The sequence below is a fragment of the Pseudorasbora parva genome, chromosome 22 (assembly GCF_024679245.1).
Source record: "Pseudorasbora parva isolate DD20220531a chromosome 22, ASM2467924v1, whole genome shotgun sequence".
Lineage (NCBI taxonomy): Eukaryota > Metazoa > Chordata > Actinopteri > Cypriniformes > Gobionidae > Pseudorasbora > Pseudorasbora parva.
Genome location: NC_090193.1, coordinates 5964923 through 5991804, shown reverse-complemented (window position 1 = coordinate 5991804; position 26882 = coordinate 5964923). Strand labels below are relative to the sequence as shown.

Here is a 26882-nt window from a genome sequence, read left to right as displayed (position 1 = left end):
GACATGCACCAGTGTATGCCAACTAAACTTATCTTGATTTTTTTTTTACCGAAACATACTTTCAAAGTATGGCTATTGGTGCACACACTTGTGCCTAAGAACCGTCTTCTTCCATTTTGCTATGAACTGATCAGTGTTCAAAAAAAGTTGGGAAAATGTATATGACTATAAGAGAGATTCCTGATAGGCTGTCTGCAACAACAACAAAAAACCTTTTAAAGAAGGAAAAAATCATCCACCGACTTTCAGAGCTGCAATAGAAACGACTTTCGATATAGATAGAAATGTAGTGGAGTAAAAAGTGCAATATTTGTCTTTCAAATGTGAAGTAAAAGTCATAAGTTTCCAGAAAAAATCTGATGTCTACGAAGCGATCAAAATAAAGCAAATCACCATTTGAAAGTAGCATGGATGGTGTTCAAATAAGGATAGTATCAATTACACTGTTATGCCACTATAAAAAAAAATATATATCATTCAAAAACTGCTGATTCATCCAGTAATGAAACAATGAAGTATTTATGAGTGAGTCGTTGAGTTGAATCATTCATTCAAAAGATGTTTTTTTTTAATTTATTCAGATGTGTTAAGCATGTTAAATGGTCTGCAGCAATTAAAAATGGTCAGAACCTCTAGTAAATAATTTTTTTTCGTTTTCTGTTCAGAATTGTAAGAGAATCGTGATCGCTGTTTGAATCCCAAACAATTTGGATTCAATTTATCCAGAATTTTGCAGCTCTTTTTTGATATCTTTATTTATTTATTTTTTACCGTATTGGAATCAAAACTGGAATTATAGTGTGACACTCTTCACAATAAATGTGAGCACAGAAAAATAAGATGTGTCGAGAGGTATGTTTTCCAGTTGAAATGGAAATGCCATAAGGATGTTAGCCAGGAAGAGATGGATTGGGTTCTCATGAGCCAGAGATGAGGGAAGACGTCAGTGTGTTCGTCCTCTTTTCATGAAGGTTTACATAAACTCTGAGGGTGGTCTGTCGTTTCTGGAAGAACACATAAACCTGATATGACAGTGTGTATGTGCGTGATTGTGATGTACATGTATGCGTGTTCTGCAGCAGGGACAGAACAACAGTGCGTAGCTGTCTTTAGGAGCTATAAGGAAATATGTGTATAAGTCTGTTTGCGTATTTGAGGACTAAAGCCTCGGCACACTTGGTTGTGTTCCAATCCCAGTAAACATCAGATGCTCTCAGATGGATGGAGTTCAAGGCATGTTCCCCATTCATGAGGCTAGGAATGGTAAAGCTTAGCAGTTCTGTTTAAATTATTTTCAATAGCATGCTATTCAGGAAGATGTGTTTTCCCCGGGCTCAGCATATAATCTTGATGATACTGGCACCAGGGATATGATGGTCGATGTTTACATATTAAGGGGTGTGACGAGATCTCGTACAACCATCTTGCGAGATTAAAATGGGATTGCTCGTTAAGTGAACCTGTTTTGCGATCAAGTGCCAACCTCCCCTAGTTTCTCTTGTAGCCAATATGGAAGTGACTTAAACTGCCATTCATTGACTGGCCGCTAGAGACAGTAGAGTAGAGTCCGTGGTGCGAAACAGTGGAAAAAAACCAAGCCAACCAACACTCGACCCAATGTTGCCCGACGGACCACTGTCAGCTTATGTCCCGGCCTTCAAAAACACTACACTTATTGGGACAACCTAGGACCCCGAAGTGATTCCATTCGGTGGAAGATCTTTTAATGGGTATCCTGTTCAGTGCCTATTTTGAAATACTACAAAAAATGCTTTGTGGTGTGTTTTCTCTATTATGGCCATTAATGATTTTTAAATTGTGTTATATAACAAAAAAAAAAAAAAATTCTGGTAATCTGGTTAGCATGCTATCTTAGACTACACACTATTGCTGCGTCCCAATTCGCCTAATTATACTACGTCCTAAAAGTATGTACTCTTTTTGTGAAGAAAAAGTATATACTTTGAGTGTGTAGCAGAAAAGCATGCAAGCTTCGGGACATACTGCTTCTCCATCTTTAACGGACTCTGTCGCTTAGTTACGTGCATCCCGTCACCGTTTAACTGCCCTGTCAATCATCGTCAGATTCGTCACAGTTCAAATCCTCCACATTCAGATTAATCTCATACCGTATCGGAGAGAAATGTAGCCGCACGTTGATCTGCCATGTGTGGGTCTTTAATGCAGAGACTCTCCTCATGTGTTTGCAGTTTGAATATAATGATGCATTTAAAAGTTAATGGCCAAACGTGTCATTACAGAAGTTCACAATTCTGCTGCAGGTGAAATATAATGTGGATAATAAAAATATAAATATATTTTTGTCAGATTAAATACTAAAGGGGGTCGCACACCGGACGCGGAGCTCGGCGGCGCTCGGCGGCGCGCCACGTCTTTAAAATTCCAACACATTGTTTTTAATGAGTGTACGCACACCGGTGGCGGCATTCGGCGCCTGTCCGCGGCGACTCAGGAAGTTGTTCTAAATCCTGCCGCGCCACGGAGCGCCATTTCAAGGCTTTATATTAAAAGTATATAATCGTTAAGGTATACTGATTTCAACCTTTGCTACAAGACACATTTGTTTTACATTCTGAGTTCAACAGCTTGAATAAAGTCTAAACATATTTTGGGGAAATGTATAATAAACGTAGCCTTTTAAAATGTGCGCGTCCGGTGTGCGATACCTGAGACGCTGCGTGGCGCGCCGCCGAGCTCCGCGTCCGGTGTGCGACCCCCTTAATAGTTGATCACTCAAACCCCTTTATCTAAACTTCTCAATTTAACCGTCAGTCTCGCATATCCGTCATGTTTGTAGTCTTATCAACTCTTTTTATCCGCATTTGTAGTTCTAATTGAATCCTCGTCCACCTCGCAGTGGGTTGTGGGCAATATCAGCCGCTAGAGTGCCCATCGATTCATACTTCGTATTCGGGCCAGAAATATTAAAGCATCCAGGAATCTTTGTAATACTCTTTTCAACATACTAATACTAATTCTATTTTCGAATACTATTTAGTTAGCCTGACGCGGTCATAGTCAATTGTAGTCAGAATATCTAGTCTGAAACTGCTCCATTGGGCTGTGATTATGGGGCGTGTTTCAACCGAACCAGGAAAGACATCAATTGGACAGACCTACAACCAATCAGAGCAACGAAGCGACGTTAACAGAGCTCAAATGCACTGTGTTGCCAAGTCCGCGTCTTTTTTTCCCGCGGGTTGTTTTGTTCCGCAAAGTCCTATTATGTGATATATAGACCCATGAATGTGACTTTTAACAGGCAACCTTGCCAAAATAACCCCCCCCCCCCCCCCCCAAAAAAAAACCTCAATTTTTTTCCCAGAGAACCCCCGAGAAGCTATTGTTTAGGGCTAGTAGTTAGCGAGTTTTGTTGTAAAAACTTGGCAACCCTGTCTGCACGTGCGCTGGAATAAATGAATAAAGAATTTAATGATAAACAAAGTACTTACCCAACATGATCATCATTTTTGAGAGAAATTGTGAAGGTGAATGCATATACGAACAAGCTCTCTGTTTAAGATTTGAACAAATATAATCCAAGCCCCTTTGATGACGTGATGATTACGTTACTGTTGATCATCTGTCCGTCATCGTCTAAAGCCCGCCCTGATGATTTCATTGGTCCGAACAGTTTCTGTTCGGGGATAATTACTCCTCTATGGAGCAAGGCCAGACCGAACTGCCCGACCTAAAAAATATGTGGGCGGGGCTAAGTTCGGCCGGCATCCAGGCTACTATTTAGTATGGATAGTTTGCGAATTGGGACGCAGGGTATGTATGTTCAATTATTCAGTATGTTTTTAGTTTGGTCATGCATAACAAATGGCTTTGCGTGAATGAAAAGGCATACTTTAAGTTAACTTGTTTCTGAAAAAGTTTTGCACAGCTTAACCTGAGAAAGGATTTTTGTAGAACTGATCATCTGTAGGTGGCGATGCCAAGGAATTCTCCACCCAAATGTTAAAACCATACTGCAGCTGGCTTTATGAAATGTTGATGCACTTTTTTTTTTTTTTTTTTTTTTTTACAAATAATGTGTCCTATGGTCATTTTAAAGTTGTGGTTAACGACCGTATGCTACTGGATTGCTTTAAGCAGGGGGTGTATTTTATTCTAGAATTTGCAGTCTCACTCTCTGAGATATTTGAGGTTTCTGGAGAGAAATCAAACCACAGTCGTTCTGGCAGGAGTTTGAATCGTCTGGCTGGTGAATATTCTGCATGGGTGGGCCTGAGAACTCGTAGACGTCAGTGCATTCTGTCGGCATGTCGATCTGCCATGCGTATTGTTAAGCACCATAAATTGCATCGAAAGTACATTTATGACTTATGATCAGGTGTAATTATTGGTTTGTGGTGCTCCACATCAGCAGACCTAAAGCAAGCAATTGAAAATAAGATTGCATATTGGGTTTAAAGTGGCTAGAAAGCTTCTACTGAAGCTGGGGCTCCATCAGATATGATATGACACGTTAATGTTTTCAGCGGTAGAAAACATGCCTGGTTTTTAGTTTGATCTCACTTAGTCCCAGACTATGGCTGTAAAAACAAGCCAGTAAAAACACCATTTCCTGACATCCTCTTAAAAAGCGATTCCCATGTAAGGCAGTAGCCGTTTCAGGAGCAGTTTGATTATTCACCCTGCAGATGAGGCCGTGACAGACTCCATTAGCGGTAGAGGATGTGATGAGTTGAGACTTCAACACTGCTCTGTAATTTCTCATTAGATGACCGCAGGTTTTAAGTACCAGGTTGGTTAAGGCAAATGATGTTCTTTCAATGAAACCATAAGTATTTATATTAATGTTATTAATATTTGACAAAGCTTGTCTGCCTTATCAAAGTCATACGGTGCAACCGATTTGCAGAAGAAAAGAACAGGAAATCATATCATAGAGAAAGCTCCTAATTGAACCTTTTATTCAAGAATTGAATAGCCAATTAAACAGTAATTTATACTTGTATGTAGGGTTTGAAATGAACTTTTTCGCTCACTGGCCAATTTGGCTACACAACATTTAAGTTACTGGCCATTCAGAACTTCTACTAGCCAAAAAGAAAATCAATAAACCAGATTAACCATTCGTCCTATTTACAAAAATGTATTTTAGGTGGACAGATCAATACAGTACCAATACAGTAGAAATCGAACCGCAATCGCGATTTGGCTTGTGTGCGATTATGAAAGCTCAAAGGCTGCGATTTTAATGAAATAAATAAATGCCCAGTGTGTTAGCGAAGAGCGGCTCTGTGATCAGGAGTAAGCGCTGCTCCGTCTGAAAGACTGCGGGTTTGAGTCGCTTATAACGTGCGTTTGAAAAAGCAACACGAGTCAAACATCTTCACAAACTAGTGAAGCGTTCATAAACCTGTTCAACAAAAGACAACGTTTAATAACGTTTTACCTCACTTCATATCGTCAGTTGAGTGTTTGTGAGCTGATGTGGCTTTTCCGCTCGAGGGCGCCCTCTGGCTTTCAGTATGAATTAAAACGTTTGGGTAATAAATAATAAGAAAATAATACTTAATAAATGTTAAAACTTAATAAACTTAAAAAATGATACATTAATTGGACAATCCATGTTTTTCTTCAATATACAGGAGTTTTTTTCCCCCCTCAGTAGATGCACAAGAGGTTCATATTTCATATTAAAGACAGACTTTAAGAAATTGATATCACAGAACATAAACAACACATTTTTATAATAATATATATATATATATATATATATATATATATATATATATATATATATATATATATATATATATATATATATATATATATATATATATATATATATATATATATATATATATATATATATATATATATATCTTTTTTTTAATCTTTTTTTTACAATAACTCCTTAGGCTTAGACCTTTCTAATGTTTTTAGTCATAGGCTATCTGCATATTAATAGGTAACCCAGAAGTTTTTTTTTTTTTTTGTAAAATAAGTTGTCTGTAAAATATTACAAAAATAATAATTAATAATAATAATTAGTATAAGTATTATATTGTTATATTTATTGTGACATGCTCTTTTTTTATTGTAATGGTAATATTTCTTATTTGTAAAAATATTTTTAGCAGTAATAATAATAATCATAATAATTATTATTAGTCATATTAAACACAAAATGCTATATACACACACTTTTCATTTGTAAAAACCACAACAATAATAATATGTTATTCGCATTTTAAATCGCAATTTTACCCAGAATAATCGCAATTATATATTTCCCCCAAATCGTGCAGCCCTAGGTGTGACTCTGAAATAACTTTCTTTTGACTCGCATGCATTAAGGAAAATGTTATTACTTTTTGCTAGGTGAATACACCACGTGACATTTCTGGAGTAATCGCATTTAAAATTGAATGTTTTTCGAAACATTATGAAACCAAAATGAATGCAGAAGGTACTTTTCTAAAATAAAAATTAAAAATTAAATTTAAATGTTGTAAACTAATTTTTGAAAGGTTTTCCTTTTCCTTATCTTGGACACTCTTATTTGTGCCTGACTGTATCTTGATGTTACAACAAGATTAAAGTTAAAATGGTTTTATGAGCTAAAAAAAACTTTGACAGACCAAACATTATTTGTTCAACACACTCTGAACACAGGATAGGCTGTGATGTAATGTTTGAACATTCAGGAACAGTAATGGAGGATCATAAAACAGGACAAACGTAGTGCTGTATAAGCAAGGATGCTTGTGTTTTTACTTCAGAACAGATCATGTATTCGGTACAGATGTTTAACGGTTTAAAGTCTCATAGTGTTGCCTAATACTTGGCGTAGGTCTTTAGCTCACTTAGGGAAAAGGTGCCATTTTCTCCCCTGCAGTTTGCAGAGGAAAGATTGAAGGCCAAAGTAAACCTAGCCTGGCCAACACTTTTAGTACTTGTTTTTCTCTCACCACAAATGAGGTCTTTGCACTTGGGTTGGTTTTTCCCTGAACCGTCGCTTAAGCAAGCAGTCCTGCTCCTGAGGGAGCTATTTGGTAAAACACCTTAGGGTTCTGTCACCTTCTGGTCCTTCTCCTGTTTAGACGTCAGGATTTTATTCCACAAAGTGGACAAGGGTGATACATCTCACAAGAGAAAGTCTCATGAACTTTGTACTACAGAAGATTTTGCTCAAGACAGATGGGAACATCTGGCAACTGTCGTTTCTTCTCAACTCTGGATTTTCTCCAACTCCTGTGGCCCGTTTTCCCATGTTCGAGGATCTGGGGAATGGGGACGGCTCACTCCATTAAACACTATGGCTACACACCCTCACTAACAGATGCTGCACAGCTGATGGGCGGCATCTGATCCTGTCATCCAGTCCAGCTGAAGACTCTTCCTCTACACCATCTGAAAGTCATTATAACGCCATTAACGTGCTTCTCCCAGTGCGACCAGTGAAAGGGGTGATAAACGGGATCGTACCTCAATGTTAAAGTTAACATGTTGACGTACGACACCATGATCTGGGATGTTCTCACGCTCTCTGTGGGTTTAGAGGGTGAGATCCTTGTCATTATCACTCAACGCCGCTCTCTGATTTAAAAGGCGGTGTAATACCAGGGTGATCAAATGAACTCCAGTGACGTGTGGAGGTTAATGCTAGTGAGTCTATATGGCCACCCGCAGATTCCTTGATCTTGTGCACAATGTGACGCATCAAGTCGTGGCGTTGTGGCTCACTAACCCTATTTACGCAAGGGATAATGCACATCCAGCCAAAATATATGAGGACACAATGCGGAGGGTTCTTGTATCACCCTGAAGGGGTTTATTTAGCGATGTGCGTTACCTTGCCTGCCACGATAAAACTATGTGCGTACTGTCCGTGACGTCACCCGTAGGTTTATAAAAAAGAAAACAAAATTGAAGCCCAAAGTGGACAGAACTGGTCAATGGCATCTTGGCAGCACTCCACTTCCAGATAACCGAAAATGGGCAAAGAGGCGGGGCGTGGGCGGAGCTGAGGTGATTACTAGCGGCCAGTCTAAGTCACTTTAGTGTTGGCTTCAAGAGAGATCGCGGCAGGTTGCCGCTTGCTTGCCACTTAAGGAGATTTTTAGACACTAAACATTGATTTGAAATTAAATATTTTATCAGCTCATTTAACACAAAGCTTCCGTGAAGAAAACAGTTCATATAGAAAGCAGCTTTGAGCCATGAATGAACAAGTTCAAACAAGACTAACATTTTAGGGGATGATGTACAGTTGTATCACTTACACAGCTTTTCACCACATAAAGAATGAGGGGAACTTGACATATTGATTTGAGAAGAAATCGCAGTTTATTATCTTATAATCCATTACAGGTACACTGGAGTGGATTATAAGATAATAAACAGCTATCATTTCTTCTCATATCAATCATTGTAAAAAAAAACCTTCTAGCAAAGAGATGAACATTTCCACAATATTACCATAGTACTAGTACGTAATTTTAATACTGAAGTCCTCCAGTTTCATCTGACATTAAATACAGTTGATAACTGATGCTGAAGATAGCATTCGCTGCATTTGAATGAAATGAGAGTATGAGATATGAGAAGTACAGAAGCCTCAAATACCCATAGACAGTAAAAGAAATGGAAACAGCGACCCCATAGACTTCAACGGCGAAATGTGAAGTAAGTTAGAAGCAGTCACTTCCTGATGGCTGAGCGAACTGCGCAGGCACAGACTGAGCTTGACGACGTAGATGTGACGTGAGCAACCTGTCTGACAGTTGTAGGTCTTCTAGAAGTTGTGGAAAGTGAAATCTGAATCAAGTTGTTTAAAAATTTTCTCCCGTTGCTTTTGGCTCACTATGGGCTTCTCCCCATTCATCCCCCTTGACTTTATCAGACTTTGTCTCCACGTCCCCCAGACTGTCTCACAGACAGTAAAAGATTGCCTACGAGCGTCTCCTCAGGTCTATAACGGTAATTTCTCAACTGTGCGACAGAGTCGCGTTGGTTATGACGCAATCACTAACCTATTTTTACAAAAACAGCTTCTACGGGGCGATAGTGTAAGATATAAGGTAATTTGTGTTTCTTTAGAAATAAGCAATGGACAAAGGGAGTCTTTAAACGCCTCTGATGTAAAGTTATTCACTGTCAAAGTGATGCAAAAATGAATGGGAGTCAATGGGATGCTAACAGCAGGTGATGGCTTGGTTAGCAACGGCCGCCCCTATGGGTGGTACGCTTTCCGAGTGCTAGATTACCCTCTTGAAAATACCCAGATGAGCGCTCCTCATTCAGCATTGATATTGATGGCGATCATTATAAGGGAATAACTGACCTTGTAATTTCGTGACTAATCAATCAGAATCAAGCATTATAGAGAGCTGTGTAATACATTTAAAATGCCTTATCATAGGGTTTTTGCAGCAACAACAAAAAAAGTATATGGGGGTTAAGAGTACAACTCTAACACAATGCACATTAACTCAAATAAGCCAGCATGCACAGTAAACATAACAACTGGTACGCATACAACAGCTTCATTCCAAACAGATTTAGTAATAGATTACTACTCTAAATCTGTATTTAGATTACTGTACAAATGACTCTCTCCAGAAAGTATTTAATTACTAATTACTTTCCAAATCCTATATCGACCTCGAGTGAAGCGATTCAAGGATAGATATGAAACGGCTCTTTTAATGAATTCAAATGCATAATATAAAACTACATCAATTATTCGTATTAACTGACCAAAGTATTACAAATGAAGAATACGTAAAAATATGCATTTTAAAGTTAGACTTTAAATTTTAATGTTAATTTCACTGTTGTATTATATATAATTGTTCTACAGTCTATACACAGTATTTAGTTCAATTACTTGTGAACTAACTGTATAGTATTCTAAAGGAAGTGTATGTAAGATTGTGGCCAAAACTGGTACTGCAGGTATATCCCCCTCCCCCTCCCCCTGACTCGAGGTTGCCAGATTGGCTGCAGGATCAGCGGGAACGTTTGTAGCGTGAGCTATGGTAACTAGAGCAGATCTGGCAACCCGGATTCCCAAACACTTTAAGTCTTTGAAATTAACATGATTTCTTAATGTCTAGTGGCATATCAGGGCCATTTTATAATTAATTGAAATACATTTTTTACTTTAAATTACACAAAAAAAAGAGTAATCCCGTACTTTAGTTTTTCAAGCAAAAAGTATACTTATATATAATTATTATTAATTAAATTGTAGTAAGTACTTAGTAACACCCAACACTGCACATTGCATGTATTTCCATTTAACTGTTTACTTTAAAGAACATGCATGTTCATTGAATTTTACATCCTTGTTAATTGTGACGTAGAGAGGAAATTAAGTCAAGAACGTGAACGCATACATAGTCCTCCATTTTGCTGAAGCCGTTGTGCACCCCCCCAAAAAAAACAGTTTTCCCTCTTGTTGTGGAAACCAAACAAACTTGTCTTCGACTTGAAAAACGCCTCGTCTGTTCTTTCAGTTTCCCCAGATAAAGCTCCTCACATTTGTTGTTTTGGTTGCTTATAAAGTAAAGCCTGTAAATAGTGGACACATGTGGACACAGATTGATATTCAGTGATCCGTTTGCTATGGGCCCTGAAGGCCCCAGTCATTCAGCGGATGAAAACAGCCCCTGTGTTGGCCTATTGAGTTTGTTTGCTAACAGTCCAGGCTTTGTGAGCGGATACAGCTCAGGGAATGTGCTTAGCTGCGCTAGGATCCCGAAGACAGAATGGCATTTTAGTAGACTCGCAGGTGTCTTTATAATTCCCCTTCATATAGATGATCTATGGCTGCATTGCAGCTGTTAGGCTGTTTCACTCTCCTAGAGATGTTGTTCACAGTGAGAATCGCCATCATTCAAACTGAGCGGCAAGAGGGAAAACAAAGAACTATCTCTGATCTGATCAGAGTAAAAGATGGTTAATGTCTGTTAGTTCTTCTGGAAATAATTAAAGAAAGACAAACAAGCAATAAGACTTTTGCAGCAGTCATATTTTTTATCATACATTCTTTTCTTTTTTTTCTTTTTCCCAAAATTGCTTATCTTGGCCATCAAATGGAGCAAATAAAGTTTACGGTTTCTCTCTCAGCAAATCATTAAACCTGCAAATACCAGCACATCAGTTTAACAGTCTGTGAAATAGAGGATGTTTGCAGCCTAGCAATTTTCATTGCAAATTCCAGCAATGACACTACAGGACATCCACTTCACTAGAAATATGGAGACCCTGGACTTTGATTGTTGCCATTATCACTTCACGTGTCAAATTAAGCTGAGGTAATTCGATTTTATTTATCAGGCTTTGATTTGAGTCATGATATTTAAATTTTGATCATTATTATTATTATTATTTTATTAATAATAGCAATTAAATAATAATTAAATATAATAATAAATTCATAAATAACTGCAGTTTATATTTAAAATGAATTTAAAACACTTACCAATAAAGCTCAAATTCAGGCCAGGCTAGAATTTTTTTTTTTTTATACCCATTCATGATTGTATGGGTGTATAATATATTCACTACTAGTCAAAAGTTTGGAATTATTAAGATTTTTCTTATGCTCAGCGAGCATTTATTTGATCAAAAATACAGTAAAAACAGTAACAGAATGCAATAGTATTACTATTTAAATGAACTGGTTTCTGTTGTTATATATTTCGAAATGTGCGTTATTCCTGTGTGTGATCAAAGCTGAATTGTCACATGATCCTTCAGAAATCATTCTAATATGATTTTCTGCTCAAGAAAAAAATATTATTAATGTTAAACACAGTTGTGCTGCTTAATATTTTTGTACAGTTTCTTTGATGAATAGAAAGTTCAAAAGAAAAGCATTGATTATAAATACAACTTTTTTGAATAATTGTTTTTAAATTTCATAAATGTCTTTATACAGTCTTTTTTTTATCAAGTTAATGTGCCTAAGTAAAATGATTCATTTCATTCTTTTTTCTTGTTTACTTACCCCAAACTTGTAACCTTCAGTCAGAAAGGTCAGTTCATGGGTGCTTTCATGTTGTGTTCAAAATGTTGTGCCGAGTTTGCACCCATCTGCACATGAACATTGTGACAGTGTTATCAGTGCTTGTTTGTTAGATGATCGTCTTTAGATGATCGTTCCCTTAGGCTGAGCGATATGTTGTGTGTTGAGATTGTCCACAGTGCTCTTTTGATGAGGAAACCTCCAGGCCTGTGGGTCTCACCTCAGGGCTGATCTGAAATGTCAGGCTGAGAGTTATGAGCACAGATTCATGTGATGCTGGGCACATGCGATGTGATGCAGACGCACATACTCGTGCTTGCGTGGGGCTAAGAATAGCTTCTAGATGGATGGGAGGCTGCGCAGCCGAGCTTAAGATGAAAGGCACGTGAGACCCTCCCCCACCACCCCTATATCGCCTCAGTGTCCGCTCACTCTGTGAACAGGGCGGGGCCAATCTGCCAGACTAGATAGCGGTCAGAACACAAGGTTAAGTGTCCCGCCTCATCTGAACAGATACACACATGAAAAGTAGCCCATGATTTAATGGCCCTCAAGCCATCTTAGGTTTACATTTACATTTATGCATTTAGCAGACGCATTTATCCAAAGCGACTTACAACTGACAAGCGATCTGTCAAGAAGAGGCAAAGAAACGCAGAAAGTGCCCTAAATACCAAGATTTGTATACTAGTACTCAGAGTAGCAAACACCAGAAAAAGGGAAGAAGAAAAGAAAAATAGAGTAAGAGTTTAAAGGTTTTTTTTATGATGAGATTAAGTGCTCATGGAAGAGATGAGTTTTTACCTGTCGTTTGAAAGTGTAACGCCTCTCACAGTTCAAAACGCTTACGCTATAGTCCAACGTCAACATCGTGTCCGTTACTCTTTCTGTGCAAGTTAAAGGTGGGGTAAGTGCTATCTGGTAACCGTGGTTGGTATTTCAAATCACCAAAACAAACACGCCTCTACCCCCAAAAGGGTCTCGCCCCTATTTTGATAGCGCCGCCCCACACATACGTAAACCCAGAGGCATCAACGGCTATGGCAGAATCTCTGTGTATCTAATCCAGGTCGAATATTCAATGAACAAGTCATCCCTTCTATCACAAAAACACAAACCGTTCTTGTGAACAACTCGATAGTACACGAGCCGACAGTCCAACTAACGACATATTACAATTATGACAAGATTAGAGAGAGCAATCAAACTGTTCTCATGAACATCTCGCTAGAACACGAGCCGACAGTCCAGCTAACGACATATTACAATTATGACTGGATAAGGGTTATATAGATCATGAAAAGAGGAAACAAACATATATTGGCAGTATAGTATCTTACTTGTTGGACACATTGTGTGAGCTGATGCTTGAAGCACAGTGAGGAGATTTAGATGCTCCATACGGTGTGGAAATGAACGGGTCTTTATCATCGCTGAAGTGAGACACAATACGATCGCAAATGGACTAACAAGTGAACATGACACGACATAGTCAAGCAGCATATATTAGGCTAGTTCTCGGCTAATGTCTGTCATGTGTGACTCGTGTGTTTTGAACAAAAACGTCCACAGAGCGAGAGCGAGCGCTCTTCTCACCATCATTAGTAGACACGCCCCTTACCTGCTGATTGGCTACAAGTTTGTTATTCCACTCGGCTCGTGTCCTTTTTCTAAAACGGTTTTCAAATAAGTCGTAGCCCACCTTTAAATACAGAATGCGATTTGCTTCAGAAGGCCTTCATTAACCCCTGGAGCCGTGTGGAGCACGTTTATAATGGATGGATGCTTGGATTAGCCAGGACAGTTTTTTTTTTAAGTTTTTTTTTATAACTCCTATTGTTTTCTTCAGAAAAAGAATATTTCATATACACAAAGGATGGCTTGATGATGAGTAAATCAGGGGCTGATTTTCATTTTTGAGTGAACTATCCCTTTAAACCTGCAAGACACTATCACATTTAATTGCATTTCTTTAAATGCTTAAATTTTTCTTATTTGAATGGCCAAATGTGATTAAAATGTAAACTGCACAATTATTGCTGTTATCTCAAATAAATGCGATTAGATTAAATAACCATAATCTGATGAATTATCAATAATCGTGACAGGCCGTTAAAACTTATAGAACATTTTAAATTATATCAGTCATGATACAATAATATTATCACATATTGTTATGCATGAAATATTACAGGGCAGACTGGTGAGGCATTGGATCAGTGCACTAGCAGATGGTCTGAAGCTCTCCAGTCCCTGTAAATGAGAAATGTGTCTCATAAACTGTGATATTATCATAGTATCATAATATATTGCACCCCTTGCAGACCCTTTGCTGAATTAAACCGCACCAGCCTAGTTCTGTACATCTGTACTTCTGCAGCACCCACAGTCGGGATTTTCTGATGTCCACTGATGAATGTTAGTCAGGGTTTCCTAACCAAAAACATATCAATTTAAAATTAAATTAATATGGATAAATATTTTTAAAAAGCAATTAACATAACTCACTATTATTATTATTTGTATTATTTGTATTATTATTGTTGTTGTTAATATAAAATTAAATTGCTTTAAATCGTATTTTATTTGATAATAGTAATAATAATAATACAGAATATTTGATTTGTTGCTAGGCAACGTGGGGGAGAGGACGCTGCCGTTGTCTGTTCGCCGCTTCTCCACCCACAAATGATCATGTTAATGTACTATTAGATTTAGATTTTATTTTATTTTCTTATGTTTGTGACTAGTCTAACAGTCAGAGCTACAATTGGGGCTGTTGCTGATTGCTGGCAGCCACTGAGAGGACATTGTTCGTCGTTTCGCCGTTTTCCACCGCTTCTCTAATGTTTATGTTTGAATTGCTGCGGTTGGTTCTGGTTTGGAGGACATTTGATGTTTCTCGCCGCGACTGCTCACTGGTGGTCTCCCTTGGGCTTAAGCTGCATGGTGGCTGAAGTTTGCACCGGGCTAGCGTCATCCGGGCCATCGTAATCGGCGTCCGGCATGATGTTGGGATGTTCCGCTTCTCGGCTGCGCCGCTGTTCCGTCCTGCATTGCGGCCGTAGAGCGGCTTGGACTTCTGCGCCGACCCCGGTGTGTCCACAGAAGTGCCCGGAAAAATGTTCTGCCTCCTGCATGGTGCTGCGGCGATCCCCATCGTTTGAATCGTCATGAAGACCCATCATCTGGTCTTCAGCTGTCGTGCCTCGGCGATGTCATCAGGACACACTGCCGCTGGGAGAAATTTAAAACATGGAGTGGACCACAGTGTGCTGCGGAGCTAACAGAGACTTCCACCATCAGCTGTTTTCTGTTCACCATCAGCTCTGTTTCTGTTCACCATCAGCTCTGTTTTCTGTTCACCATCAGCTCTGTTTTCTGTTCACCATCAGCTCTGTTTCTGTTCACCATCAGCTCTGTTTCTGTTCACCATCAGCTCTGTTTCTGTTCACCATCAGCTGTTTTCTGTTCACCATCAGCTCTGTTTTCTGTTCACCATCAGCTCTGTTTCTGTTCACCATCAGCTCTGTTTCTGTTCACCATCAGCTCTGTTTCTGTTCACCATCAGCTCTGTTTTCTGTTCACCATCAGCTCTGTTTCTGTTCACCATCAGCTCTGTTTTCTGTTCACCATCAGCTCTGTTTCTGTTCACCATCAGCTCTGTTTCTGTTCACCATCAGCTCTGTTTCTGTTCACCATCAGCTCTGTTTCTGTTCACCATCAGCTCTGTTTCTGTTCACCATCAGCTCTGTTTCTGTTCACCATCAGCTCTGTTTCTGTTCACCATCAGCTCTGTTTCTGTTCACCATCAGCTCTGTTTTCTGTTCACCATCAGCTCTGTTTCTGTTCACCATCAGCTCTGTTTTCTGTTCACCATCAGCTCTGTTTCTGTTCACCATCAGCTCTGTTTCTGTTCACCATCAGCTCTGTTTCTGTTCACCATCAGCTCTGTTTCTGTTCACCATCAGCTCTGTTTCTGTTCACCAACAGCTCTTTCTGTTCTGTTTTCTGTGTTGGTTGATTGTTTGTAGTATTCTATATTTTTACTTGTTATTCATTTTTTTGTTTGTTATTTTTTTCCCCCTTTGTTGCACTTTGAGATTCTTCGGAATGAAAAGTGCATTATAAATAAAATCTATTATTATTATTATTATTATTATTATTAGAATATATTATTATAAAATAATATAATTTAAAATGATACATTTAAATATAACTAATTTAAGTTGATTATTTATTCATTATATTTAATAAATACATTTTTATTTAATATATTTAATTTAAAGGGTTAGTTCACCCAAAAATGAAAATTATTTCATCCCTCATGTCGTTGGACACCCGTAACACCTTCATTCAGAACACAAATGAAGATATTTTTGTTGAAAGCTGATGGCTGAGAAAGGCTTCAGAAAGGCCTCCATTGACATTCAGTACATTCCCACTGACCCACTCACAAGACCCATAAAGGCACTAAACACATCGATACAAAGTCCATCTCACTATACAGTGGCTGTACAATAATGTTACAATGCGACGGAAATAGTTATTGTTCGCACAAAAATCGAAATAACGACTTTATCCGCCAAGTTATTGACGTGAACTCGACGCATGCGCGAGAATATGACGCAGATCCGCCGTTCAGATATATGACCCGGAAGAGGAGGAGCCGCTATCGCCTGAGTTCACGTCCGAGACCTACACAGAAGACAATATCTTGGCGAATAAAGTCATTATTTAGATTTTTTTTTGCGCACAAACTTTTCTCTAAAATATGTGTTTAGTGCTTTTATGGGTCTTGTGAGTGGGGATGTACTGAATGCCAATGGAGGCCTTTCTGAAGCCTTTCTCAGCTTTCATCAAAAATATAATTTGTGTTCGGAAGATGAACGAAGGTCTTACAGGTGTCCAACGACATGAGGGTGAGTAATTAATGAAATCATTTTCATTTTTGGGTGAACTAACCCTTTAATAATAATAGTTATTAAAATGATACATTTTACAATTATTAAGGAGGGGATTATAATGAAAGATTTAATTAAATTGTTGTAAAACTATTTAGTTTAGTTATTTAAAATTGTATTTGTCGTCATAGCTGTTATTATTATTATTATAAAGTTTTACTTACAAATAAAAATACAATTTATAATGCAAGTTTTTATATTTGATTAAAATGCTTTTAATACATTATTTATTATTATATTTTATTTTATATTTGTATTTTGATTACTATTTAAAGTCATTTGAATAGTGGACAGTGGTCATGTAAATCTTAATTGATTTATTTTTTATTTGTAAATTATATTTTATATTTTATTAAACAATAAAATAATTATAATAACAATTAGAAATATAACTACATTTTACTTTTTTAAATATTAATAATAATATGTATTATTACTAGTATTATACATTTGTATTTGTTGTTGTTATTTAATATAATTTTAAAAGTAAAATAAAAAATGTTTTACCAATTTCCACCATCTCTATGATTGAAATTTAACAGGCTAATATTTATTTTATTTTTTGTCTTCTGTTCTGCATGTAAATGACCTCTGCTGCGACTGGTTAACTTCCTCTTCTCAGTATAGTTCCAGTTGTTGTTCATCAAGTTGGTTTGTCCATTTGGTCAGTCTTATTAATTTGACTGAGGGTGTGACGTCATAAACATGACACTGTCTAAACGTTGTGTGCTTTTATTTCATACGAATGGTCTGTGTGGAGCAGGCTTTGCCAGAATAATACATGTGACTCTTTAATTTAAAAGAAAATCTAATTTCCAACGGCATTCATTACTGTCTGTGAACATTTATTCCAATAGTTGATGTTAGCGACAGCTGCCATGGGGTTTTTTCAGCACCTAAACTCACTGGAAAAGCCCACCTACTGGGGGACCTGAAGGACCAGCAGCTCTTCAGCGGCTCCAGCGCTCATTCAGCTGTTTTGTTCATGCTCAGGGTCCTGCTAACAATAGATCACGGGCATGCGGCGTCCTCGCAGCTCATCACAGTTGTCATGCTGTCCAGTGATCATGAGTCTGGTTACAAGTTAAGGCTGAACAATAAAGTGTGACCTCTCGCCCTTAGTGTGTAAACAAGGATGTTCTTGCATTACAAATGCACACTGGAATTGTTTTGACAAGTTATTTCACAATCATGTAGCAGCGATTAGTCCAAGAGATGCTGTCAGTGATGGTCCACACCTTCTGGAAGAGCTGTTTTGGCTCTGTAGCCCCGATCTCTCCCTCTCTCCAGAGAGAAGTGTCAGATGTCTGCGTCTCGCCTCGTATAAGATCCTCTAACCAATGATATACTGTCCAAGATAAAGAAGAGGAATTGTATGTAAAAAAGGTTGAAAACAGGAAAAACAAGTTCTTAGGAACATTTTTAATGGTAGTACACGTCCATTTAAGAAAATTGCTCAACTTCTTCTTCTTCAAATTTTTTATGTTGCCAGCCACTGCCAGCATTTTTGATAATTCTCACAAAACTTTCATGGCCCCAGGATATTTTGTGAGGGAGGATGTTTCAGCCGGGACTTTTTACTGCGCCGAGTCGAAGTACTCTCAGAAGTGCTATTCCGCCATACATTACAGTTCTCCTTTTTAATCCGCTTAGAAAAGCGCCACGTTTTATTTTGTGTCACCATACTTGATCAGTTTAACTATAAGGTGTAACTGTATTTAAATAGGGAAGACGTGGAGGTGTTTGGTTTGGCTTAGTGGGCTAAGCTAAATGCTATCAGATCGTTGCCAGAGATTAAGAGCATGCACTCAGGCGAGAGAGATATGTTAACTCGTTTTAGTTAAGGGAATAACATAGTTTAATATGAAAAGCTGTGAAGTATCCCTTTAAATCACTTCCTATCAACTAAAACTATTTTTTAAAACATTTTCTTGAAATAAAATAAACATTAACTGAAATTAAATACTTAATTTTTATTTTTATTTGAAAGTTTTTGTTGTGTATAATTTGTATTAGTTTTTTTTTTAAATGTCTTTATAGTTAATATACATTTATATAATACATTTTATTTTATTTCAAGTAACACATATTTTTTCATTTTTATGGTTTTAATTTTAGTTAACTACAACAATCCTGGGTAATTAGATAATTAGATTTTTTTTTATGTATTACATTTTTTTTTTTTTTAAATAAATTTCATGTCATTGATCCCAATTCTCTCCTCAATAGAAACAAAAAAATTGCATTATATCACAGTTGTCAGTCCATTCCAGGACTGGTCTAATCCAGTTATAGCTGACCTTTCCTGTTTAACGTGTTTAAAATAACTTAAAACTGGTCAACAGTCCGTCCCATAAGGCTAATGACTGCACATCAGAGATGACCGGGGATGTGTGTGTGTGTTTGTGTGTGTGTGTGTGTGTGTGTGTGTGTGTGTGTGTGTGTGTGTGTAGGTGTGTGTGTGTGTGTAGGTGTGTGTGTATGCGTGTGTGTTGGATTATTGATTGCTCATAACTCCATAACAATATGTCTCGTTAGTGCCCCCACACAAGCAGAGCAGAAGTCCCCCACTGAGACCTCTGTGCCCCACTTAGCAGTTGCCATGACAACTGACCTTTACGTCTCTGGTCCTTTTTTTTAAGTGTTTGTTCAGAGTGTGGGTGTGTTTTGGGCTAATCGTTGTGTGTGGCCTCAGGAGGCCGGGCTGCATTAGGGACAGAAACTCTCATGTGGCCAGAGATGGCATGAACAATTAGAGGCTGGCATCACATTTTCCAAGGAGCATAATGTGACCGTATCTTCCAAAGCAGAAGAAAATCAAATGACCCAGAAGTGGCATATCTAGTTTTGTTTTTTTTCTAGTGAAGCAATAAGCTGCGACATGTCATGCTTTACTACGATTTTTATTGTAGAAAGTGGTGTTAAGCAGCAGATAAGTGACAGATGTTCAAATTATTACTTTCTTTATGCATGTTCCTCATCATATTTTGCTTGATTTACTTGTGCATGTTACACCAAAAAAAAGTTTTTTTTGCATCAAAATAATATTTCCCCTGTTTTGTCTGACAGCGTCTCTGGAGTATGACTCCATTCTGGTATGGAAAGGCAGATTTCAGAATCCTTGACGAGTAAATGAAGTTATATTTTGTTAAATGTTCTACCATTTTGACTCAGAAATGTCTCATTGTAATAAAGTGCATTAGTGCATGCCCACTTTTTCAGCAGCCTTGGTTCTAGAAGTATTTTTTTCCCTAATAATTTTTAAAACGTCTTCATCTAAAGAATCATATTACCATGATTCAAACCAACCAGCTACGATGTGAATCACCACATTACAAACTTCAAATTGAAGCAAAAAGGACTTTTGATGGAAGGAACTACAATCCCATGAAGCATTGCAAATTACATAAATAAATAAAAACCATGGAGAAATATAAAACTCATTTAAAAATCGAGATTAAAAATCGAAATGTATCAGCCACCATGATGTTAGCAGCAGAACATTTAAGTCCTGTAAATTGTGAGGTGTGACCTTCATGGATTGGACTTGTTTGTTCAGCGCATCTCATAGATGCTCGTTTAAATTGAGAACCTTTCTATCAGAACCAGCATTAACTTCTTGAACAATTTGAGCTTCAGTAGCTCGTCTGTTTGATCGGACCACACAGACTAGCCTGTGCTCCTCACGTGCATCAATGAGCCTTGGCCGCCCATGACCCTGTGGCCGGTTCTCCACTGTTCCTTCCTTGGAGCACTTTTGATAGATCCTGACCACTGCAGACCGGGAACAGCCCACAAGAGCTGCAGTTTTGGAGATGCTCTGACCTAGCCATCACAATGGGTATACATATGTATTTGTTTATTACAAAATATGCATATATATATATATATATATATATATATATATATATATATATATATATATATATATATATATATATATATATATATATATATATATATAAATATTAAGTATTTTGAGAATGTTGGGAGGCCAACTCGATTACGTCATTCACAGTGCCTAATCAGAGTGGGTGGAGCTAACAATATCTTTTGGGGCATTTTGACTCTGATTGGTATCATGGGTAATGTAGTTTTTTTACCATGAACTCTGCTGTTAAATAAGATTATTTTATAAGTTAAGCTCACAGGTGGTCTGTTTTTTTAGATTTTGACCCCAGAACTTGACTGTTGTGCTCAGTGTAGTCTCATCCTCAGATGTAACCTTCAGGAGTTTCGAAATTGTCATCTGATTGGTTGAATTTCCGGGAGTCATGTGTGTTGCGTTCTTTAACGTCCACCTGGAAACAAAGCCATCGTGACGCAAAACCAAACCCCCTCATGGAAGAGGAAAGCCGTTGTGTTTATAACTGTGTTTATGACAATGAGCACTTATCAGGATCAACTAAACGCTAGATTTTCTAAATGATGTGGTGTTCATTGTAATGTTGTTGCATGTTGCCTTGAATTAATAATTTGTTAGATGCATGCCATTGTTTTAATGTAGGGACATCTATTTGACATTTTACCCGCCCTTGCACATGACATGTAACAAAACGAACATTGATTGGTTGCTTTACATGTCAGTCAGTCCTCCTGCGTGATCCTTGATCAATGAAAGAGTCCAAACCTTCTGCGGCAGTCTACAGAGCTGGCTATATACGGAAATAAGCTTTATGTAGACTCCAAAAGAACCGCTTCAAATGAGGCTCATGCTATTAACATTTGGAGTTGTATTGTTATGCAAATGGTAAAGCAAAATGTATAGTGAATTCAGGTTGATTGGGACACTTTTTCCAAGTCATCTCAATGGCAAAATGTGTCCCAATCACCCTTAATTCGCCCCTACTGAAAATTAGTTTTCATTTTCATCGAATACTTCCTCAAAGATCCTAATTTTTTAAAGATTAATATATTTATACTCATCATTTTGAGTGAGTTTTTGCAGTGGTTAAATATATATTTTTCCTAATAAATGGGTGAAATTTATTACAAAAAAGTACTGTGGCAGTACAGTGCTGATGATACTCGTATGCGATTATATACCATAGTATAGAAAGTTTATCAGGTGTTCACAGTCAGATGCAGAGGCTGCATGCAGAGCCACACATATGCTTTATGCTTGGACTCCTGTCGGCCCTGCTTGAGTTTGCTAATGTGATAAATCTAAGTCACAGCATGCTGTGTTGGGAGGATGAGCTGTGGAGGGACTCGAATGAAAACCTCAACAGTGTTTCTTTAAATATTCACCAACTGTGGGGAGCTGACTAAGAGCAATAGCTTTTAGCTGGAATCTAAACTGGATTAGGAAGGCTTTTAGAGAGCATGAGATTAGATATGTCATCATGCATTTATGAAATAAATGTTCATAAAGGTGTAACCTAATCACAGAGAGAAAGAGTGTGAAGATGTGCATTGATAAGTCTTTCTATGGTCAGTCGATACTCAGGAACAAATGGGCTCTGCGATCAACTGTAGATCATTGAAGTCAAAGCATAACAAGAGATGCATCCGGTCAGCCAGTTTATGCCGTCAGTTTATTTAGCTGTTTATTGGGTGGCAAAAAGTCAAATGTCAGGTTGGTACAACGGTCCTGAAAAATATTTATCTAAAAGTGCCCTGCCACACGTATTTCATTACTTTTCATTACACCTCACAGAACTGAAGAAAACTCATTCGCTACTTCCGGTTCAGTGGGACTTTAAATAGGTTTTGTTCGAAAAATGGGTTAAATTCACTCCAAACTAGATTCTGTACGAACTGAGAATCACGTTTTGTTTTTTGTTATAGAGATCACGATTCTCCTACAAATCTGAACAGACAACAAAAAAATAGCATGCAAATTGCTAAAGGTTCTGACAAAATATTAACTGTTGCAGTCCATTTAAAAATGTTTCATTTGAATGAATATTTCAATGTCTTCACTCGTTTCATTTCTGGATGAAACAGCGTTTCTGAACGAATCTCTTGAATTATTGATTCAATGATAAATAGATCTTAACAGTCACTTGTCGCATCTGCTGCTGTAACAATGTAATCGATACAATCCTTATTTGAAGTGCCACGTTACTTTCAAAAGGTGATGTGTTCCGTTATGATCACTTCCGTAGACATCAGTGTTTATATCCAAACTATAAACCTTTATCCCAGTTGGGTATTTGAACCGAGATTGCGATCTTTTAACGATTAATTAAAACAATTGAACAAACAATATCAGTAAAAAAAAAAACTTAACGATAAGGTCTTTTATGACAAGCAGGCAAGGTTAGATCAAGTTGTCTAATTTTAGCGTGCCTCCCCAAAAACGTTGTTGGTCCTTTGATATCACCAATCAGAAATGACTGTGATAAATCTGTCATCTAATGAATAATGTGTTTTTCTTGTGTCTTTGCAGGGCGAATATCGATGAAGTTGAGACGGATGTTGTGGAAATAGAAGCCAAGCTAGATAAGGTATGAATAAAATCTATTTGAAATAACTTCAGGTGTAAAAAGCAAATGGAAGAACAGATGATACATGGCATGAATCAGTCCAAAAAAGATATTCATCCTCTGTTAGTCTGTTAGCACAGTGGTTTTCAAACCTGTCCTGGAGGACCCCCAGCCCTGCACATTTTATATGTCACCCATATTTGGCACAGCCACTTCAGGTCTTGCAGTCTCAACTAATGAGCTCATGAGTTGAATCAGGTGTGATGAAGGAGACATACAAAATGTGCGGGGCTGGCGGTCCTCCAGGACAGGTTTGAAAACCACTGTGTTAGCATACGGTTATCCAGTTCAAAACTGCACATTGATTGGCCTCCATTGGTCTGAGATAGATTGGCTGAGATCAGAAGTGATCTTGATCCTCCATGTGACTGATGCAAACTATCTCCAGCGACTCTCTACCAAATATTCTCGTCATGTTCCAAGATGTTAAATTAGTGGCCTTTAAGACTTTTTTGGTGTTTGGTCATTGTATTGCTCCAGCGATGTTGATATGAGTGTGTTACGTAAGTCTGATGATATGACTTGTTGTTCACCTCTTGCCGGAAGGTTTATTTTAAGTCTAAGACTCTTTCGCTCGCTATACTATATATTTATGTTGGATTTTTTAAATGGTCTGGCTGTTATATATTTCTCCCTTTCTTTGTTTTGTAGGGTGTTTTTATTTTAGTATCTAGAATTTTGATGCAAGTTATGTAACTCTTTCTCGCTTTCTCTAAAGAGACCTTGATAAAAAATGAATGACTTCCGGTGTGTCCCAATTTGCATACTTATGCATTCTATGCCATTTTATTTTATAAATAGTGTGAGCATGTAGTGCATTAACATTGATTTATTTAACCCAAAAATCAAAATGTAAAACGTTGGACGCTTCATTAAAAAAAACAGCTTTCATTTAAATAGCAGAGAGGGAAGGGGTATCAGACTCTGATGCCGGATGACAAAATAGCCATCTAGAGTACTATATGAGTTTTTATGGCTAAGTACATTAATCAAAGTGCATAGTATAAGCGTATAGTTTGTCATTTGGGACACGACTTCCATTCCATTTGATCAGTGCCTCATTTAATTGAGATGTTGGTTTGAGGCCTTCTGAATGCTGAGCTAACTATGAACTGCTGCATTAGTGCATGGATAAAACAGCATAACAAATGTGCGCTGAGCTAAATCCCAGCTCGTACGCCATACAGGATTAATGGAGATTGAGAGAGAAACCCATTTAGCATTAGGATGCTGAACATTTGCATCAGGAAACTGCAGTATTGTATCTCTTTGCTGCTTCAGGGTATTATTAGAAGCTTCTAAATCGGCAACAAAGGCAACGTCTGCTTATTATTGCAAGTTTTTTTTCAAAACGAATAGTCCCCGACTTTTAATTAGCAAAAATTAGTGTAAGACGCTCAAATAAAAGCTAGACTAAAGAGGCTCGTCTGAATGCAAGATCGCACTGCCCTATGACAGACAGATATTCAGCAAATAAACAGGCTAAATAACATTTTGACAACTTAGCATTCTTTGAATAGCATTATTTTTAATATATTGTTGAAGGCCTTTAATTTATTACAAAAGTTTTGATGGCTGAATCTTCTCAAAGCAGCTTATTGAATGCTTACAATCATTGTGAGACTTTTAGCATGCTAATGTCTGAAACACACAGACCGCTGTTCTTCTGACACACTACACGACTGTCTGGGGTACCATTTAGTTGCTGCTGTGTGCACATTACTCAGCGGATCTGCGATGGGGTCACATATTAGACAACATTTCAATAGGAAGCATCGCAGACAAGTCTGTCTGGTCTTCAAACTATGTTTTACAACCAACACACGGATGAAGTGATACGCTCAAGTAAACTAACCCTGGAACAGAACCTGCTCCAAAGGGGAAACTTTGTCCTTGGGGCCCCTATCATTACATTCATTAAAAAAAAAAAAAAAAAAAGACCCCCAACCCCAATTTTTTCAGAGCAGTTTCACTGTCAAGCAACAACAGGGAATTGAAACGTTCGGTAATATACAGTAATAAAATAAAAATAGAACAAATTCAACAGAAAAAAAGATTTTCATGAAATAAACAATTAAGCCAACTTTTAATAACGGCATACTCTACAGAAATTTATTTAAGTAATCAAATGTAAGAAAATAAATAAAATACAAACCCGATTCCAAAAAAGTTGGGACACTGTACAAATTGAGAATAAAAAAGGAATGCAATAATTTACAAATCTCAAACTTATATTTTATTCACAATAGAATATAGATAACATATATCAATATCAATATCAATATAATATGCCAAACATTGGATTATTTTGGATTTTATGAGAGCTACATATTCCAGTTGGGACAGGTAGCAATTAAAGGCTGGAAAAGTTAAATGTGCATATAAGGAACAGCTGGAGGACCAATTTGCAAATTAGTAGGTCAATTGGTGACATTGTGTCAAAAAGAGCCTCTCAGATTGGCAGCATCTCTCAGAAGTCAAGATGGGCAGAGGATCACCAATCGCCGTTGCAGACTAAAACTCTATAGGTCAAAAAAGAAGCCATATCTAAACATGATCCAGAAGCGCAGGCATTTTCTCTGGGCCAAGGCTCATTTAAAATGGACTGTGGCAAAGTGGAAAACTGTTCTGTCGTCAGACGAATCAAAATTTGAAGTTTGAAGCCAGCTTACACTTCTGGAAATGGACCATCAATGCTGAAAGTTCTAGAACAACATATTCTCCCATCCAGACATCGTCTCTTTTAGAGAAGAAGGATCCAAGAAGGAAAACATTTGGCGCATTATAAAGAGGAAGATGCGACAAAGAAGACCTAAGACTAGAAGCCTGTATTAGACAAGAATGGGACAACATTCCTGTTCCTAAACTTGAGCATCTCGTCTCTTCAGTCCCCAGACGTTTACAGACTGTTATAAAAAGAAGAGGGGATGACACACACAGAGGGGTAAACATGGCCTTGTCCCAACTTTGAGATGTGTTGATGCCATGAAATTTAAAATCAACTAATTTTCCCCTTAAAATGATACATTTTCTCAGTTTAAACATTTGATACGTCATCTATGTTGTATTCTGAATAAAATAATGATATTTGAAACTTCCTCATCATTGCAGTCTGCTTTTATTCACAATTTGTAGTGTCCCACTTTTTTGGAATCGGGTTTGTAAATAATGTATTAATAATAAATGAAACTTTGCATAGTATTCACTGTATGAATTAAATATTAAAGGGGGGGGGGGTGAAACACTCAGTTTCAGTCAATCTCATGTCAATCTTGAGTACCTATAGAGTAGTATTGCATCCATCTCCGAAAAGTCTTTAGTTTTATCATATTTATAAAAGAAATATAGGCTGTACCGAGTCTTTCCGGAAAAAAGAGCGCCTGGAGGCGTATCGTGTGGGCGGAGCTAAAG

General features: G+C 37.6%; 1 protein-coding gene across 1 annotated transcript in view; it reads left to right on the top strand.

The window, feature by feature from the left end:
* Positions 1-26882, top strand: part of acap3b (ArfGAP with coiled-coil, ankyrin repeat and PH domains 3b) — a 116998-nt gene that overhangs the window by 32477 nt on the left and 57639 nt on the right. Inside the window, exon 2 of the mRNA XM_067432083.1 lies at positions 23375-23432. Within this exon, the coding sequence (XP_067288184.1) occupies positions 23375-23432 (58 nt within the window). The remainder of the gene's footprint in view (positions 1-23374; positions 23433-26882) is intronic.